Here is a 17,862-nt window from a genome sequence, read left to right as displayed (position 1 = left end):
GCCCCAGGAATGGCAGCTGAGTTTTGGGGTGACACTGCACCCTCGTGCTGCTGCTCACCCAGTCAGGGTGGGCTGGGGATGGAGAGGAGCTGCTGCAAGTGGCAGATACTGGAATTCAGTTAAGGTGGATGAGGAGCCCGTGACCCCCATTCCCTGGATAATTGCTTGCCCGGGTCACAGCGAGGCCCTGCTGTCATTACCAGCCAGCCCAGCCCTGTAATCACCTCCCTGACGAGGAATCACTGGCATCTCCCCTGGGCTGGCCCAGCAGGGAGGGACACGCTGCTGCTCACCGGTCCCACGGCCTCCCCTGCCTTGGCCAGACATGGGGAGTGGGTTTGGGTGCTGGCTCTGTGCTCCTGCACCTGCTGCAGGGCAGAAGACCCAGAGGATTTTGCCACTTTCCCTCCCCTCTGTGCAGGCAGTGGTTGGTAACTGGAGGGTTGCTGCTGGCAGGAGGGGATGGTGACTCCCTGGCTTTCAGAGATGGTTCCAGGCTCATCCCAGAGCATGGCACTGGTTCAGGTGGAGGATTTGTGCCCACAAAGACACAAAATCCACAGGATTTGGGGTTTTTCCCCTCCCCTCTGTGCATGGAGTGGTTTGTTACTGCAGGGTTGCTGCGGGCAGGAGGGGATGGTGATTCCACAGTTTGAGGGGATGGTGATTCCTTGGCCTCCCGTGGTTTTTGGAGATGGTTCCAGGCTCCTCCTGGAGCATGGGGCTGATTTGGGTGGCAGCTCCAGCCCAGATCCCCAAAATGCAGAGGATTTGGTGTTTTGCCCTGCCCTCAGCAGGTTGTTTTTGTAGGGCTGCCCACATGGGCACATCCCTGGCTCCGATTGCTCAGCACTGGGGTGTCCTGGTGTCCCTGGGTGTCCCCACTGTCCCCAGCCTGCCCCAACACCCCAGTGCAGATGCTACAGCACCCAAACTCCCCCCCAAACGGTGCAAAGCTCCTTTTTTGCCCCTTTTGAGGTCAAGATCTGTTAATTTTATGCATCTGGGCCATTGTCTCTCAGCTCCTGCGCTCGAGGCTGGGCTGAAATGGAGCCTTGATTTGGTTGTAGCCCTGGAAATGATTAAACTCCGTCACTAAATTTAACGCCGGCGCTGAACTGAAGTGCTGAACCATTAAATCGGGAACAAAGGCATGGAGCGTGATGGACATAATCCAATTAAAGCCACTCCACCAGCAGACACTCCCTGCCAGCCTTCCTCCCAAATTTGGAGCCTCTTCCCGTGTCCCCATCTCTGTGTGACACCGCTGAGGGGCTCCGAGGGCGCTGCCCCGGGCTGGGTGTGCAGGGATTGATATCTGGGATTGCTATCTGGGATTGCTGTCCCTCCCCAGCCCCTGTTTCCTGGGACTCTGGGGTCCTGCCAGCACAGGAGGAGCCCAAACTGCTGCTGGAATTCAGCTGGAGCCCCAGGGCAGCACCCTGAGGGATCTGATTGTGGATGGGCTCAGTCACTGCATGGTCCTGGAATGCTGCTCCAAACCTTGTCCTTGTGTGCCACTTGTCCAGCAGGACCTCAGTGCCTGGGCAGGGGGGTTTGGGGTTCCCAAAGAGCCTCCCCATGCCTGGATTGCTGCTCCAAACCTTGTCCTTGTGTGCCACTTGTCCAGCAGGACCTCATCCCTGGGCAGGGGGGTTTGGGGTTCCCAAAGAGCCTCCCCATGCCTGGATTGCTGCAGGAAGCCCTCACCCCGTGGTGCTGTTGGAACCCAGCATTTCCAGGGATGGGATAAGGGATGGGATGGGCCCTTTCCAGCAGGGGACACTGGGGACAGGCAGGAGCTCTGTGCCACCGGTGCCAGGTGGGCTGTGTGCCCCCTCTGGGAGCCTCCAGGACGTGGTTCCAGAGGGATGTGCAGGAAGGATGGTGCACTGGGAACCTGGAATTCTGCAGCACCACCCTAGGATGAACCCCAGGCTGCTTGGCTCCTCGCCCTGCTCTCCTTGCCATGGAATGACCTGCCTGGGACACGGATGGAGCTCTGCAGCCCTGCTTTGGGACCTTGGCTACCCCAGGACACGGGGATGAGGCTTCAGGACATCCCACGGGGATTCTGCTCTCGCTGCCAGAGGGGAGGAAACCAAACCCACCCGGAGATGTTGCTGTGTCCAGCGAGGGGCTGTTCCTCACCGAGCCTGTGGATGGATTTACCCGTGAAGAAATCCCAGTTTGTTCTACTCTGCTGGAGCAGCTCCAGGTGCTGATTCTTGTCCCCACGGTGCTGCTGCCTCGCTGCTGGTGGGGCTGTGCTGTGCCCTGGGCTGCTCCAGGGCTGGAATTGCCATCCACACCCTGGGAGTTGGAGTGCTGCTGTTCCACCAGGCCGCGTCCCTTTTTTTGGGTGGAAAGCTGCTGGGATGAGTTACAGCCTGCAGATGTTTGTGGAAGCTGGAGATGGCTGAGGATAAACCAGTGGATCTTGGTGTGTTCCAGGGATGGGATATGGAAATACCAATGGAGAGCTCCCAGGAGAGCAGTGTGGGAATGTTGGAGGTGCTGGAAAACCACCCGGGGCCGTTCTCTGGGATGCTGCTCTGCTCCAATGGCCCTGCCTCTCCCTCAGATGGGTGGAAATGCTGTGAAATGGGGATTGGGAAGAGCCCCAGGGATCTGTTCCGTTTGTTTTGGTGCCAGAGGATTGATCCTGGCACTGAGGGACCGACCTTGTGCCCCTCATGCCCAGCTCTGCTCCGTGTTTGGGGACACTGTGGAATGTCCGTCCTGAGGATGCTTCCCATCCTGCTGGCAGAACCAGTCCTGCTTTGGAAGGCTAAGGGATTTATGGATTTCTGCAGCAGAGGCCAATGGCCTTCTCCGTGTGGCTCCTGCTGCAGCTGGGATATCAGAGCTGCTGCCGTGGATCTGCTGTGCCTGGGGCTGCCCTCAGCTCCCACCTGGAGTCTTCTTCTGCATGGGGATTTCCCTCTCCATCCCAGAGCAGCTCTGGAAGGGGTGGGTGACCCAGCCAGGGCCTGCTCCATCTGCTGTGTCCGTGGAGTGGGACAGGACGTCACCTTCTGCTGCCCAAAATGGGTCCTTGCATCGGGAACGGGTCAGGGCTGTTCCTCCAAAACCTGGACTTGATGTGGGGATACTTATCATGGAATCATGGAATGGTTTGGGGTTAAAGCCCCCCCAGTGCCACCCCTGCCGTGGCAGGGACACCTCCCACTGTCCCAGGCTGCTCCAAGCCCCAGTGTCCAACGTGGCCTGGGGCACTGCCAGGCATCCAGGGGCACCTGGGTGCACCTTCTGCAGCTCTGGGCAAGATGTGCTGGAAATTTCTGTGATGGAATTGGTGGGAACACGGATGGAGCCCTCCATCCCTGGGGGTGCTGCTTTGGGGTGTTTTGGGCTGCATCCCTGGGATGTTGTTTTGGGGATCCCTCCATCCCTGGAGGTGTTTTTGGTGTTCCTGGGGGTGTCCATTGGGCTGGCCCTTGTGCCAGCAGGTCCTGCTGTCCATCCCTGCCCCTCAGAGTGCCCTGGGACAAATCCTGATCCAGGCTGGTTGTGGGCACCTGGGGGGCTCTGCTGCAGCCCGGGTGTCCCCTCACTCTGGGTGTCCCCTCACTCTGGGTGTCCCCAGCCCGTGGTTCCCGTTGTGCTCAGATGCCCAAATGCGATTTCCCTGGGATGCTGCAGGAGGGGCTGTGGGTGCAGGCAGGAGGGTCCCAGGCAGGAGCAGCAGCTCCAGGACCCTCCTGGCTGCACCAGGGCAGGCCTGGGGGCTCTCTGAAGTGGCTCCTTGGATCCCAGCTGGTTTTCTTCCAGGACTGTGTGTGAAGCAGGGAGTGTGTCTGTTTTTCCCTTCTCTCCCCAGAGCTGCAGTTCAGCTTTTCCCAGCTCAGCTGCAGCAGGCAGTGGATCTCCATGGCTGGGGGAGTGCTGGGATGGACGGGATTCACTCCCAAAAATCCCCTGGGAGCAGCTGGGAGCCCTGAGCCATCCTGGCTGGGCTGCAGCTCCAGGGAATGTGGGGGGTTATATCCAACCCCACTGTGGGAATGGGGGATCCCTGCAGGATTTCTGGTTTCAGAAGGGGCTGGGAGCAGCAGGGTCCTGGGATGGGATCAGGCCATTGTGTGGAGTTTTCCTCCCCCCATGAAGCACCTGGAAGCTGCTCCTGACCAAGTGGGCAGAACTTCCCTGTGCTGAGCTGCCTGGGAGGCTCCTGCCTGCTGGAATTTCCTCCCTCTGACTGGTTTAGCTGCTGCCCTCCAGCCATGGTGTATCTCTGCCTTTTGGGTGGGATCCCTGGGGGGGGGGGGTTTCTATCCTTTTTACTGCTGGAAAAGCCAAACTAACCATGTCCTTGGGGATGAGCATTCCGGGAACGCAGGATTTTCCTGGGAAGAGGGCTGTGTGTGCTCTGCCACGGGCTGTGCTGTGTCCTGGGGACATCCCTGGGCACCTCTGCCCTCTTGCTAAGCCCTGGGGACATCCCTGGGTGACTCTGCCCTTTTGCTTGCCCCTGGGGACATCCTTGGGTGGCTCTGCCCTCCTGCCAACCCCTGGGGACATCGCTGGGTGGCTCTGCCCTCCTGCTAACCACATGGATCATCCCTGGGCACCTGTGCCCTCCTGCTAAGGCCTGGGTACATCCCTGGGCCCCTGTGCCCTCCTGCTAAGGCCTGGGTACATCCCTGTGCTCCTGTGCCCTCCTGCTAAGGCCTGGGTACATCCCTGGGCCCCTGTGCCCTCCTGGTAAGGCCTGGGTACATCCCTGTGCCCTCCTGCTAAGGCCTGGGTACATCCCTGGGCCCCTGTGCCCTCCTGGTAAGGCCTGGGTACATCCCTGTGCCCTCCTGCTAACCACATGGATCATCCCTGGGCACCTGTGCCCTCCTGCTAAGGCCTGGGTACATCCCTGTGCCCTCCTGGTAAGGCCTGGGTACATCCCTGGGCCCTCCTGGTAAGGCCTGGGTACATCCCTGGGCCCCTGGGCCCTCCTGGTAAGGCCTGGGTACATCCCTGGGCCCCCGTGCCCTCCTGCTAACGGGGCTTCTCCTTGCAGGCGTCCGGCGGGGCGGCTCCCGGTGCGTCCCATCGCGGAGCACGCCTTCCATCCCCCCCGTCCCGTCCCCCCCCAGCTCACCGGTGCTCTCGTTGCAGCAGCAGCAGCTCCAGGCCCAGCACCTGTCCCACGCCGCCCACGGCCCCCCGGTGCAGCTGCCGCCGCACCCGTCGGGGCTGCAGCCGCCCGGCATCCCGCCCGTCACCGGCACCAGCTCGGGGCTGCTGGCCCTCGGCGCCCTGGGCAGCCAGGCACACCTGGCCGTCAAGGACGAGAAGAACCACCACGACCTGGACCACAGAGGTGAGGAGGGGGATGCTGGAGCTGCGGTCACAGCCGTGGGGTGGGGGGGTTGGAAGGGAGGGGAAGGTTAAACGTGACACCGGGGGGGCTCCGAGCTGGCTTGAGGCAAAGGGAAAATTTTCCGGAGTAGAAATCCGTTTTGATTTAGGTGAAATCTTTGAGTCTGTACTTAAAAAACGTAGCTATGTAGCCTGAGTGCAAGGCCTAGGCTCAGGGATGCTGATTCAGTGAAGGACAGAGATGGAGGAGGGGGAGACAGAGGGTGATAAAGAGAGACAGAGGGACCGCTGTGAGAGCAGGCCAGCCTGACCTAGGAATTCTTTCTGATAAAGAACTAGCAGCAAATGTCACGCAAAATTCATAAAAATGAATATGTATGACCCCGTTGTGAAATTGCATGTATATGTATTTGAGAGGGGGATAAAAAGGGGCCTGAAGTTCCCAGGGGTACCCAAGTCATTTTAGGGGAACGATTCCCACATGCCTCCAGCACTGTAATAAAAATACCAGCTTTACAACTTCCACAAAGCTGTGGAGTTTTGGTTATCTCCACAAAACAGGGTTTGGACACTCAGGGATCCAGCTGCTCTGGGCACCCTGTGCCAGGGTCTCACCACCCTCACAAGGGACAGTTAATTCCCAATATCCCACCCAAATCTCCACTTCTCCACTATGAAGCCATTCCTGGTCTCCTGTCCCTTGTCCCAGTCCCTCTAGGATAGTTAGTAAGAAGAGAACTCGTAGAGTTCGGAGTGAAACTGCTGGTATTGTGGAGAATAGGGCTGTAGAGATGAGTTGGATGAGAAGGTGGCCCTGCTGTGAGGTTGGCTTGTCCCAGTCCCTCTCCAGCTCTCCTGGAGCCCCTTTAGGCGCTGCAAGGGGCTCTGAGCTCTCCATGGAGCCTTCTCTTCTCCAGGTGAGCATTCCCAGCTCTCCTAGCCCTTGGAGTAGCTCTGTGCCCTCCTCAGGAGTTGCTCCAGTTCCCTCAGATGTTGGGGGATCACCTTGGTCGTGTCGTGACTCATTTCCCACCACCCCATCCCTCGGGTCAGCTGCCTTCAGATCATGGGATTGCCCTCATAGGGATGCAGAATTCCCTAAAACGATGCTCAGCCTTTGGTGGAGCCCAGCTGCAATTCCTGTGCTGTGCCTTAATGGGAAAGCAGCCTTCACCGTCCTCCTCTCCCTCACGGTGAGGGATCCAGCTCTGTGCAGCAGGAGCTTGGTGCTTTTTCCCATTATTTGGGATCTGAGCATTTGTTAGCGGATGGAAGGATCTGTGGATCCAGCTGCAAACCAGGATTGTCCTGGCAGATCCCCCTGCCCACCAGCACAGGAGGGGTTGGGATATTTCCACTCTCCCATTGCAGGGCAGGTTCCCACAGCCCCTCTGAGCTGTTGGGCTCTGCTGGGGGATTTGGGGTGGAAAAAGAGCAGTGAGACAGAACTGGGGGTAGCAGTGCTCCTGCTCCATTCCTTCTCCTGCGCGGGTTCGGATTGCAGAGATCCCAGGGGAAATGGGCAGTTTGGGTACAGAGGAAGGGCTGAACCACCTCCTGCCTGTGGAGCTGTGACTCCAGGGACAGACACCTGGGGCTGCTGCCTTTCCCTGTGCATCCAGGGCATTTCCAGCTGTGTTTGGCCAGATAAATCACATGGACAAAAAGGGCAGGAATTGGTTGGGAGAGATGGATGGAGGGTGATTCTAAAGCTGGAGAGAGCCCAGACAGGGCTGGGGTTTAAGGGTTTAAGAGCACGAGGAGGTTCTGCATTTATTTTTCTGGTTTAAGGCTTATCCTAACTTGCTTTATTTTCCTGTCTCTGTTTTGGCCGTGCCCTCCCCTGTGCCCTGGCATCTCCTGAAGAGCGAGACTCAAGTGCAGTAAGTGCCATTCCTTCCTTTTGCTCCCACTTTCTGCTGGCTGAGTTTTATTTATCCCTTAAAAACCCACCTGGTGGCTGGGAGCTGCAGGGCTGCCTTTGGCACAGGTCTTATTAAATAATAAACCAGGCAATAAAATCCCTCGTCCTGCCTGGAAGAGCTGTGCTGGGGTGAGAGGAGTCACCTTCTCCGTGGTGGCGGTTTGGAAATGTGATTTAAATCCCTTTGCTTGTGGCAAAGAACATCAGGAAATTCCATCATTTAGGCTGAGTGAGTGTGGTCAGACCAGATCCCTTGGGTGGTCAGGGGAGCTGCTTCATTCCTGATCATTCCCCCATAATCTGGGAGGGGGTTGGTTATTTCTCCAAACTATGCAGGACTTGGAAGCTCAAGCAGCTCCCAACCAGGGAAATCCCTGGATTTTGGAGCCACCTCGGAGGCTGCCCTTGGGATGGATTCCCTGGGAGCAGGGAGTGCTGCTCTTGGGATGGAGAGGATGTGGAGGGAGGCAGGAGCCAGGTGGAAGCTGCCCTGCTCCTGGAATGGGGCTGAGCCAGCACCTCCCAGCCCAGTGTCAGGGAAAATGGGACATCGGGAGGAATTCCTCCACGGAAAGGGCTGTGACACGTGGGAAGGGGCAGCGCAGGGAGGCTCTGCAGGTGTCCAAGCAGGGCCTGGCCGTGTCCCTGAGCTCTCTGTGCCGCTGGTGAGGTGGGGCCGGGTCCAGGTGGGGCTGGGCCATGCCGGAGCTCGTTCCCCAGCGCAGCGTTCCGTGTGAAAAGCTGCCAGGACACAAAGGGCGGCCGAGCTGCGGCTTGGCAGCGATTTCCTGCCAGCCCCGAGCCCACAAACGGCCCTTTGGAGCGCGGGGAAGGGAAGTGCTCTGCAAGGGGGGGAGGCAGAGGGGAATTGGGCATCATTAACCCGCTCCTGGGGCGGGCAGGGGGCCGTCGGAGCCGGGCAGCTTCCCAATCCATAAACGGCGAGCCGGGGTATTCCCCGTGGAGGTTTAATGTGTGCGATAATCAGCGTTAGTCATTCATATTTTCCCCAGCCTTTGCCTGTGCAATAAAAAATATTTAGTTCCTTGGCGGCGGGCCAGGAGCGGGGCTGAATGGATCGATGCCTCTAAATGCCTGACATGATTCTCTGGGAGCTGCGAGGGTTTTCAGCATGACTGCCTGGGAAGAAAGAGCTCCGTGTTATCCAAAGCTGCTTAGTGGGGACCGAGGAGAAACATGAACTGCTTTGGTTCTCCCTTTCAGCAGGGGAAGAAAGGCGGGCACGGCGGGGCTGGCAGGCAGGGGAGCAGGGAATGTGCAGGGAGAGAGCAGGGAATGTGCAGGGAGAGAGCAGGGATGGATCCTACTGATCCCAGGGACTGAGGGGAGAGGGAGAGAATGGGGATAGATCCTGCTGCTCCCGGGGACTGGGGAGGGGGAATGTGCAGGATCAGGGCCAGGCATCCTCCTTGTTGTGCTGCTGTGTTTTCCTTCATTGTTCCCTGGGAATGCTGGCGTCTCCCAGGCTTCTATAAACAACCTTCTCCTGCATTTTCCTGCTGTTGCAGCAAAGGAGCTCAGGTGTCCCTGGGCATCCTCACAGCATTCCCAGTGCTCCCAGCAAGGCTGATGTTGAGCTGTCCCCTGTGGATCTGGATCCTGTGGCATGGGGGGACCAGGGGGTCTCATCCCTGCTGGGACAGGGCTGTGCTGCTGGTGGAGTCTCGTTTCCTTCTGTTCCCCTTCAAAGCTTCTCCCATCCCCACAGAATAATTCCGTGTCCCCCTCGGAGAGCCTGCGGGCCAGCGAGAAGCACCGGAGCTCCACAGACTACAGCATCGACTCCAAGAAGAGGAAAGCGGAGGAGAAGGACAGCATGAGCCGATATGTGAGTGACAGGGACAGCTCTGAGGCCACGGGGACACCTGGGGCAGCACCTGGGGGCAGAAAGCGGGATTGGGGTGGTGCTTTCCTGCTGTGATGTGGGTCAGCTGGGGCAGAGAACCGTGGCATCATTCAGGCTGTAAAAGGCCTTGGAGACCATGGTGTCCTACCGCCCCCCAGCATTGTCAAGGCCATCATAATCCACGTCCCCAAGTGCCACATCCACTCCTCTGGCTGACTGCACCCTGCCCGGGGCAGCCCCTTCCAACACCTGACCACCTTTTCCACGGAAGAATTCCCCCTGATCCCCAGCCCAAGTGTCCTGCTGCTGTTGGGGGTGGTTTGGCTCCTCAGGGGAGTAGTTTTTGGAGCTCTCTGCGGGGCGTGACACGCTTTGTGTTCCAGGACAGCGATGGTGACAAGAGCGATGACCTGGTGGTCGATGTCTCCAATGAGGTGAGCTCTGGGTTTGGCATGCGGGAGGTGACCGGCCTCAAGGGGAAGCCAGGAGGGAAGGAGGGAGCCCTTCCTTCCCCCTGTGGCAATTCCAAGGCTTTTCCCCCCTCCCAGGACCCTGCCACCCCCCGGGTGAGCCCGGCGCATTCGCCCCCGGAGAACGGCCTGGACAAAGCGCGCGGGCTGAAGAAGGGCGACGCTCCCAACAGCCCGGCCTCGGTGGCCTCCTCCAGCAGCACTCCCTCCTCCAAGACCAAGGACCTGGGCCACGTACGTCCCCTCTGGGGTGCCTGGGGCAGGCTGTGGCTCCCAGCAGCTGGAGCTCACCCCTCCTTCTCCATCCCTTCTCCCCGCAGAACGACAAATCCTCCACGCCCGGCCTCAAGTCCAACACTCCGACGCCCAGGAACGACGCTCCCACCCCGGGCACCAGCAGCACCCCGGGGCTGCGGCCCATGCCCGGCAAACCCAGCGGCATGGACCCCCTGGGTGGGTACCAGTGTCACTGCAGTGTCACCAGTGTCCCCAGCACAGCTTGGGCTCGTCCCTGTCCACAGGGAGCAGCAGCTCTGGGGGGGATTGCATTTATGGGGAGTCAGGTTTATGGGGGACCTAATCCAATGGGGTGGAGAGGGAGGTCTGGTCATGGAGTGAGCAGTGTTGGGATGAGGGGACACAGCCTCAAGCTGTGCTAGAGGAAGTTCAGGTTGGACATCAGGAGGAATTTCTTTGAGAAAGAGGTGCCCAGGAAGAGGTGGTGGAGAGCCCATCCCTGGAGGTGTCAAGGGAATCCTGGGATGTGGCGCTCAGTGCGCTGGGATGGGAGGAAGGTGGTGTTGGGCCAGGGATTGGACTCGGCGGTGTTGGGCTTTTCTGTGGCTGTGCTCTGTTCCCTGCCCGTGTGTCCCCAGCCATGCCCTGCCCCTGTCCCCAGCCCTGACCGTGTCCCCGCTCTCACAGCCTCGGCCCTGCGGACGCCCATCTCCATCGCGGGCTCGTACGCGGCGCCCTTTGCCATGATGGGGCACCACGAGATGAACGGGTCCCTGACGAGCCCCGGCGCCTACGCGGGGCTGCACAACCTCCCCCCGCAGATGAGCGCGGCCGCCGCCGCCGCCGCTGCCTACGGCCGGTCGCCAATGGTGAGCTTTGGAGCTGTACGTAGCACTTTTAGCTCCTTTCTCGCTGGGGGGAGGCCTGGGGGGGCTCCTGGGGGCTGGGAGGCTGGGGCTGCTCCTCAGAGCCAGCTGTGATTTGGATTGAAGGGGTGGGGATGGAGATGCTTCTTCATGGGGTGATGTGCATGTGCCGCTGGGTTGGGGTTTCTCCTGCCCCTTCCTTGGCCCCTTATCCCATTCCTCAACCCCCTTCCCATTCCTCTCACTAAACTCCTCTTTTAAGGCAGAACAAGGAGTCAAACATTGCCATTAAAGCAGAGACGGGGGTCTCTGCCATTAAAGCAGTGATTGGGGTTTCTACCCTCAGGGTGCCAGGCACAAGGTGGTTGATCCCATCGCCAGGGGCTTGGGAACAACACAGGGAGGAGGGAGCGTGTCTCACCTGGTTCTTGCAGACCCCTTTGGCTGGTTCCCCTTCCTGCCAGGGGGAAATGCCAATCAGCTTTGAGCAGCAGGGGAAGAGCAGGAGCTGCCCAGCGTCCCCAGGGGTCATGGATGGGAAGCTGTGTGGCATTCCCGGCCTCACCCGTGTCCGTGCATCTCTTGGCAGGTCGGGTTTGACCCTCACCCACCCATGCGAGCCCCAGGCCTGCCCTCCAGCCTGGCGTCCATCCCCGGAGGGAAACCGTAAGTCCCGCTTGGATTTTTGTGGGCTCGGAGGGGACGAGCGGCCGGGAGGGAGACGAGGGCAGCCTTCACCCGGGGCTGGCACCGCGAGCACGGTGTGACAGCCCCAGGAGCCCCATCCCTGGCGCTGAGCCCCTCTCCCACCCCGGCAGGGCGTACTCGTTCCACGTGAGCGCGGACGGGCAGATGCAGCCGGTGCCGTTCCCGCACGACGCGCTGGCGGGGCCGGGCATCCCGCGGCACGCGCGGCAGATCAACACGCTGAGCCACGGCGAGGTGGTGTGCGCCGTCACCATCAGCAACCCCACCCGCCACGTCTACACCGGCGGCAAGGGCTGCGTCAAGATCTGGGACATCAGCCAGCCCGGCAGCAAGAGCCCCATCTCACAGCTGGACTGCCTGGTGAGGGCTGCAGCCCCCGTCACCACTGTGTACCCTGTCCCCACTCACCTCTGATGCTGTTAATCATCTTTGCCCCAGTAACACCAACAGCTCTTCCCCACATTGCCATCTGTTTCCTTTTTACCCCCACTGCCCTCCCTTTCTTCTTCCCCACTTAACATCCTGTTGCTCTTTCCCATTGCCAACTCCTTGTCTTCTGTTATTGTCTTATTCCTCCTCTCTTTATCTCTCTTTCTACCTTTAAATTTCGCTTTTCCTCTTTCCCCATCAACATCCCTTTTCTTCTTTCCCCATCAGCATCCCTGCTCTTCTCCCCATCAATGTCCCTTTTTCTCTCTCCGCATCAGCATCCCTTTTATTCTTTCCCCATCAAACGTCCCTTTTCCTCAAATGTCCCTTTTCCTCTTTCCTCATCAACAACGTCCCTTTTCCTCTTTCCCCATCAGCATCCCTGTTCCTCTTCTCCCTATCAACATCCCTTTTCCCCTTCTCCCCATCAACGTCTATTTTCCTCTTAGCTAATGAAATATCCCTTTTTCTCTTTCCCCATCAAACGTCCCTTTTCCTCTTTCCCCACCAACATCCCTTTTGCTCTTCTCCCCATCAACGTCCCTTTTTCTCTTTCCCCGTCAACGTCCCTGTTCCTCTTTCCCCACCCCCTTGCGCTCCCTTTCCTCTTCCCTCTCCGCACCCCTTTTCCTCTTCCTTTTGTCCCTGACGGTCCCTTGTGTCCCCAGAACAGGGATAACTACATCCGCTCCTGCAAGCTGCTGCCGGACGGCCGCACGCTGATCGTGGGGGGCGAGGCCAGCACGCTGACCATCTGGGACCTGGCGTCGCCCACGCCGCGCATCAAGGCCGAGCTGACGTCCTCGGCGCCCGCCTGCTACGCGCTGGCCATCAGCCCCGACGCCAAGGTGTGCTTCTCGTGCTGCAGCGACGGCAACATCGCCGTCTGGGACCTGCACAACCAGACCCTCGTCAGGTGAGCCCCGGCGGGTCCTGCTGCTCGGGGTCCGGGGGTAGGATGGGGTGGGAAGGGCCTTGAAGGTTGTTTTTATCCCGTCACGCTCCTTTTTGTCTTCTGTCGGTGTTCCTGTTCGCTTTCCTCTTTCCCTACAATGCTCCTTTTCTTCTGTTTTTGCCAGTGTTCCTTTACCCCTTCCTCCACAACGTCCCTTTTCCTCTTCCTTTTGTCAGTGTCCCTTTTCCTCTTCCTTCCATCAATGTCTCTTTCCCTCTTCTTTTTCTCAACATCTCTTTTCCTTTTGTCAGTTTTCCCTTTGTCAGTGTCCCTTTTCCTCTTCCATCAACGTCCCTTTTCCCTTTGTCAGTGTCCCGCTTCCTTTTCTTTTGTCAACATCCCTTTTCCTGTACCTTCCATCAGTGTCTCTTTTCCGCTTCTTTTTGTCAATGTCCCTTTTCCTCTTGTCAACATCCCTTTTCCTGTACCTTCCATCAGTGTCTCTTTTCCGCTTCTTTTTGTCAATGTCCCTTTTCCTCTTGTCAACATTCCTTTTCCTCTTCCTTCCATCAGTGTCTCTTTTCCGCTTCTTTTTGTCAATGTCCCTTTTCCTCTACCTTCCATCAGTGTCTCTTCTCCTCTTTCCCCACCCCATTGCCATCTCTTTCCTCTTCTTTCCGTCACGGCCCCTTTTCCTCTACCCCCCCTCAATGTCCCTTTCCTCTTTTTCTTGGGCAAAACCACCTTCCACTATCCCAGGTTGCTCCAAGCCCCATCCAACCTGGCCTTAAACTTCCAGGGACAGGGAGTCCCCCACCCTCTCAGGGCGGAAGCCAGGAACACCCTCTGGTGATGCTGCACCATCTCCTGCTGCTCATCCCTAAACCAGCCCAGTCCTTGGCCAGGCTGGTGCTCCTCAGCTCACCATGTTCCTGGATGGATTTTCAGAAATATTTGTTGTGGACGAGCCACATAAACATCATCTGAGCACCTTAAATGCAGCTCTGTGCCCTTTCTAGCACTGCCCTTGCAGAATTCCATGATTTTTTTTCTGCTCCCAAGGCAATTCCAAGGGCACACGGACGGGGCCAGCTGCATAGACATCTCCCACGATGGTACGAAGCTGTGGACAGGGGGCCTGGACAACACGGTGCGCTCCTGGGACCTGCGGGAAGGGCGGCAGCTGCAGCAGCACGACTTCACCTCCCAGGTGGGCAGGGGACACGGGGCTGCAGGGGGCAGGGATCCATCCCCATGGGAAACAGAGGGTCCTGGAAGGGCCTTTTCCTGCTGGGAAAACGGCCCCGGGAGCTCCGAGCGTGGCTGTTCCCACTGGTTTCGGGGTGGCCCGGGAATGCTGGGGCTGCCTGGATCTGGTGCCAGCTCCTCTTTTCCATCCTTGCAGGATGAGGCTGCTGTTGAGGAAGCAGCTGTTTTCATGGGATACCTGTGGGTGTAACAGGGTTCTCTGGGTGCCCTTGGGTGGGATGAGAGCAGGGATCAGAGATCAGGATCCTGCCTCCTCCCAGCAGAGCCTGATCCAGAGGGGCGGAGCTGGAACCTGGTGTCCCATTGGCAAGGGCAGCAGTATCCATGGGGATGGAGCCGTCCCAGCCCAGGGATCTGCCTCTCCCCACCTGCTCCATCCGTCTGGGGCTGGCCAGCAGCTCCAGCAGATCCCAGAATGGTTGGGCTGGGAGAGGCACCTTGAGGATCTCTCATCCCACCCTTCTGTAGGGGGCCAGGAATTCCCACTGATCTCCCCATATCCCACTTCCACCCGCAGATCTTCTCCCTGGGATACTGCCCGACGGGCGAGTGGCTGGCGGTGGGCATGGAGAGCAGCAACGTGGAGGTGCTGCACCACACCAAGCCCGACAAGTACCAGCTGCACCTGCACGAGAGCTGCGTGCTCTCCCTCAAATTCGCCTACTGCGGTGAGCAGCAGGGCAGGGACGGGCACCCTGCAGTCCTGGGCTGGGTTGGGAGAGACCTTAAAGCTCATCCCTGGGGCACCTCCCTCCTGACCCCACCCCAGGAGATCCTCATGGGTGGGGATCGTGGAATCATGGAATGTTTGTGGTTGGAAGGAACCTTAAATTGGGACACCTCTCGCCATCCCAGGGTGCTCCAAGCCCCATCCAGCCTGGCCATGGACACTTCCAGGGATGGGGAACAGGGATGGCCATGAACTGCAGGAAGGGACCATGCTCAATGCAGCTAGAGGGGCTGAGCATGGATGTTTCCAGCAGGATCCATCCCATGGATGCTGCACTTGGGGTTTATTCCCATAAACCCATCCCAGCTGTGGTGGGGGTTATTCCTATAAACCCATCCTGGTTTTGGCAGGGCTTATTCCCTGGGTTATTCCCATAAACCCATCCTGGCTGTGGTGGGGGTTATTCCTGTAAACTCATCTTAGTTTTGGCAGGGTCTATTCTCATAAACCCATCCTGGTTTTGGCAGGGTTTATTCCAATAAACCCATCCTGGTTTTGGCAGGGTTATTCCCATAAACCCACCCTGGTTTTGGCTGCAGCCAGCCATGGAGCACCACTGGAGGTGGGAAGCAGCACTTGGATTGTCCCAGCAGAGTAGGGCTGGGCAGGGAACCTCCAGGTTTCCCTATTTCTCCCAAATCTCTGGGCTCAGACAGACTTGAGGGGACAGGGCAGGGTTGGGGAGGTGGCACCAGCAGGGTTCAGCTGCTGATCCCAAATTCCCAACGCAGGGAAGTGGTTTGTGAGCACTGGGAAGGACAACCTGCTCAACGCCTGGAGGACGCCCTACGGAGCCAGCATCTTCCAGGTGGGAGAGCCTGGGAAGGGCACGGGGTGGGGGCTGCTCCCGGGTTCCCGTTCCTGGAGGGGGAATGGGGCTCCTTTGGGATGGCCAGGTTGGTGTCAGGGTGCGGGGTAATGGTGGGATGCTGCTGGGAGCATGGAGCATCCATCCCACCCTCCTGGGTTGTCTCTCTCCCCAACCCTGCTGGGTTCTCTCTGTCTGTCCCACCCTGCTGGGTTCTCTCTGTCCCCAACCCCTGCTGGGTTTTCTCTCCTACCCTGATGGGTTTGCTGTCTCCCATCCTGCTGGGTTTTCTCTCTCTCACCCTCCTGGGTTTTCTCTCTCTATCCCACCTTGCTGGATTCTCTGTTCCACCCTGCTGGGTTCTGTCTCCCACCCTGATGGTTTCTCTCCTGCTGTTCCCAGTCCAAGGAATCCTCGTCCGTGCTGAGCTGTGACATCTCAGCGGATGACAAGTACATCGTCACGGGCTCTGGGGACAAGAAGGCCACGGTCTACGAGGTCATCTACTGATGCTGGGACGTGCAGCCCTCGGAAAGCTCCGGGAACGCCCAGGGGAGGCCCCGGGCCGGCCCAGCTCCAGCTGCGCCCGGCACCACCCGCCACACTCGGATTTATTTGGAGATCTGCAGCAACTCTGGCACACATGGAAGCCCTAAACGGATTTTTATTTGGTTTTAAGGTTTTGGGGTTCCTTTTGATTTTTATTTTTTTTTTTTTGGTTTTCCGGTTCTTTCCGTCTGGCTTTGGTGGCACTATAAAGGACTCCTTTTTTTTATTGGGACTTTTTTTTTTGTGCATCCTGCATAAGACTTGTGAAAAATGTAAATACTGGACTAGGAAATAGCGTGGGAAGGGGGGACCCTCCCAGTACACTTAGTTGTGTATTTTTGTCTGCTGTAATTGTATTCCACTGATGGTTTTGGTGGTGGCAATTTTATTCTGGGGGTTTTTTTGGTTGGTTTTTTTTTTTTGTTTTTTTTGTTTTTTGGGGGTTTTTCCCCCCTTTTCCTTCCCCCCTCCGGAAGCGTCCGTGGGGACTTTGCCATCCAGGCTGAGCAGAGATGTCCACTGGTGAAAAGTTGTTCCTCCTGTCGTGCGTCGTGTGTTAGTGATGGTGGGGAATCGCTCGGATCCTCAGCTACTGACGGGACATCAACACAATCACCTTGGGGTTTGTTTTTTATAGATGGATTTATGGATTTATCCTTTTTTTTTTTTTTTTTTTTTTCCGTGCTTGGATGTTTGAAGAAAAGGGGAAGCCCACGCAAGCCCTTCTTGGTCTTCGGACAGAAGCAAATGAGGAGTGATTTCAAAGAAAGCTTAGAAAATTCAGCTCAGGGAGCCACGAAAGATAATAGCAAACTTATGTGTTTTGTATTCAAATGAAAGTAAAGAATTAGAATTGATAACCTTGAAAAAAAAAAAAGACAAAAAAAATACAGTTTTTTTTTAAAAGCGAAAAGTTTACTAACAAGTAGGGTTTGTGTGTGGTGGGGGGCTGTTTGTGGTCCTTGTGGGCTTTATGGTCTTGTGTCTTCTGGTTTTATGGAGCAACTCCCTCCCCCCACAGGCCTTTTGTACTAAAGGGTTCCAAAAAGGACAAAAAAAAAAAAAAAAGACAAAAAAAAGCAAAACGAAGACCTAACGGGAAAATAAAAGTATTTGTGTAGCAGAAGTGCTCACCTGTATCGTAGCACACGGCAGAGGATTTTTATACCACATTTTTATGGATTATTTTTGGCGAGTTGGATCTGGTCCAAAAGGTAAAAGAAAACAAATGTTTTTTTTGTTGAGGGGTTGAGGGGAGAATGGTTTGGAGAGGGGGGAGAGGAGGATGGAGAGGTGGGACCTGGAACTGCAGCCCTCCCAGGAGCCCCCATCCCATCCCATCCCTCGGAGGGATCCATCCCTTCCCATCCCTCCGGCGCTCCCAGGGCGGGCAGAGGAGCTGGGAAGGAGGAGCAGAGCTCTCCTGCTGTTCCTCTCTGGTGTTCCCATCATCATGGGAGGGTTCTCAGCTGACCTGGGGGAATGTTCCAGACCCGGGGGTGGCTGCATGAGAGGGTGGGATCAGTTTGGGGCACCGGTGATCCAAGAAGGGAAACGTTCTCTAAAGCTGCTTTTAGGGAAAGGCATTTTAGGGTGATTTGGCTGAGATTAACCACTCCCCTGGGACCAGCAGAGCCTTGGAGGGGTCCAGGGGTGTTTTGGGGTCAGTTTTTGAGATTGGGGGGGCAGCTCTGCCCCTCTCTGGCCCTGGGCATGGCATTCCCAGCTCCGCACGGATGGGGAAGGGCTGGGGGGCTCTGCCCTGTGCCC

The 17,862-nt window shown here is 57.6% G+C and overlaps 1 protein-coding gene across 7 annotated transcripts in view; it reads left to right on the top strand.

Moving 5' to 3' along the window:
* The window catches only part of TLE3 (TLE family member 3, transcriptional corepressor), a 29,235-nt gene extending 11,999 nt beyond the window's left edge, over positions 1 to 17,236 (top strand). For 2 of the 7 annotated variants that reach the window (XM_063170033.1, XM_063170037.1), the window contains exons 8-21: positions 5,140 to 5,341; positions 7,207 to 7,223; positions 8,994 to 9,113; positions 9,515 to 9,565; positions 9,680 to 9,835; positions 9,922 to 10,054; positions 10,526 to 10,722; positions 11,294 to 11,370; positions 11,523 to 11,772; positions 12,510 to 12,757; positions 13,799 to 13,946; positions 14,523 to 14,673; positions 15,467 to 15,543; positions 15,946 to 17,236. In XM_063170033.1, the coding sequence (XP_063026103.1) occupies positions 5,140 to 5,341; positions 7,207 to 7,223; positions 8,994 to 9,113; positions 9,515 to 9,565; positions 9,680 to 9,835; positions 9,922 to 10,054; positions 10,526 to 10,722; positions 11,294 to 11,370; positions 11,523 to 11,772; positions 12,510 to 12,757; positions 13,799 to 13,946; positions 14,523 to 14,673; positions 15,467 to 15,543; positions 15,946 to 16,053 (1,935 nt within the window). In that variant the 3' untranslated portion in view covers positions 16,054 to 17,236. Of the gene's footprint in view, positions 1 to 5,136; positions 5,342 to 7,206; positions 7,224 to 8,993; positions 9,114 to 9,514; positions 9,566 to 9,679; positions 9,836 to 9,921; positions 10,055 to 10,525; positions 10,723 to 11,293; positions 11,371 to 11,522; positions 11,773 to 12,509; positions 12,758 to 13,798; positions 13,947 to 14,522; positions 14,674 to 15,466; positions 15,544 to 15,945 lie in introns of all 7 variants that reach the window. The other 5 variants (XM_063170034.1, XM_063170038.1, XM_063170032.1 and 2 more) reach the window with 3 other exon arrangements.
* Positions 17,237 to 17,862: the final 626 nt, after the last annotated feature.

This window comes from Melospiza melodia, chromosome 15 (assembly GCF_035770615.1).
Source record: "Melospiza melodia melodia isolate bMelMel2 chromosome 15, bMelMel2.pri, whole genome shotgun sequence".
Taxonomy (NCBI): domain Eukaryota; kingdom Metazoa; phylum Chordata; class Aves; order Passeriformes; family Passerellidae; genus Melospiza; species Melospiza melodia.
Note: the sequence above shows the minus strand (reverse complement) of the source record. Positions and strands in the feature narration are given on the sequence as shown.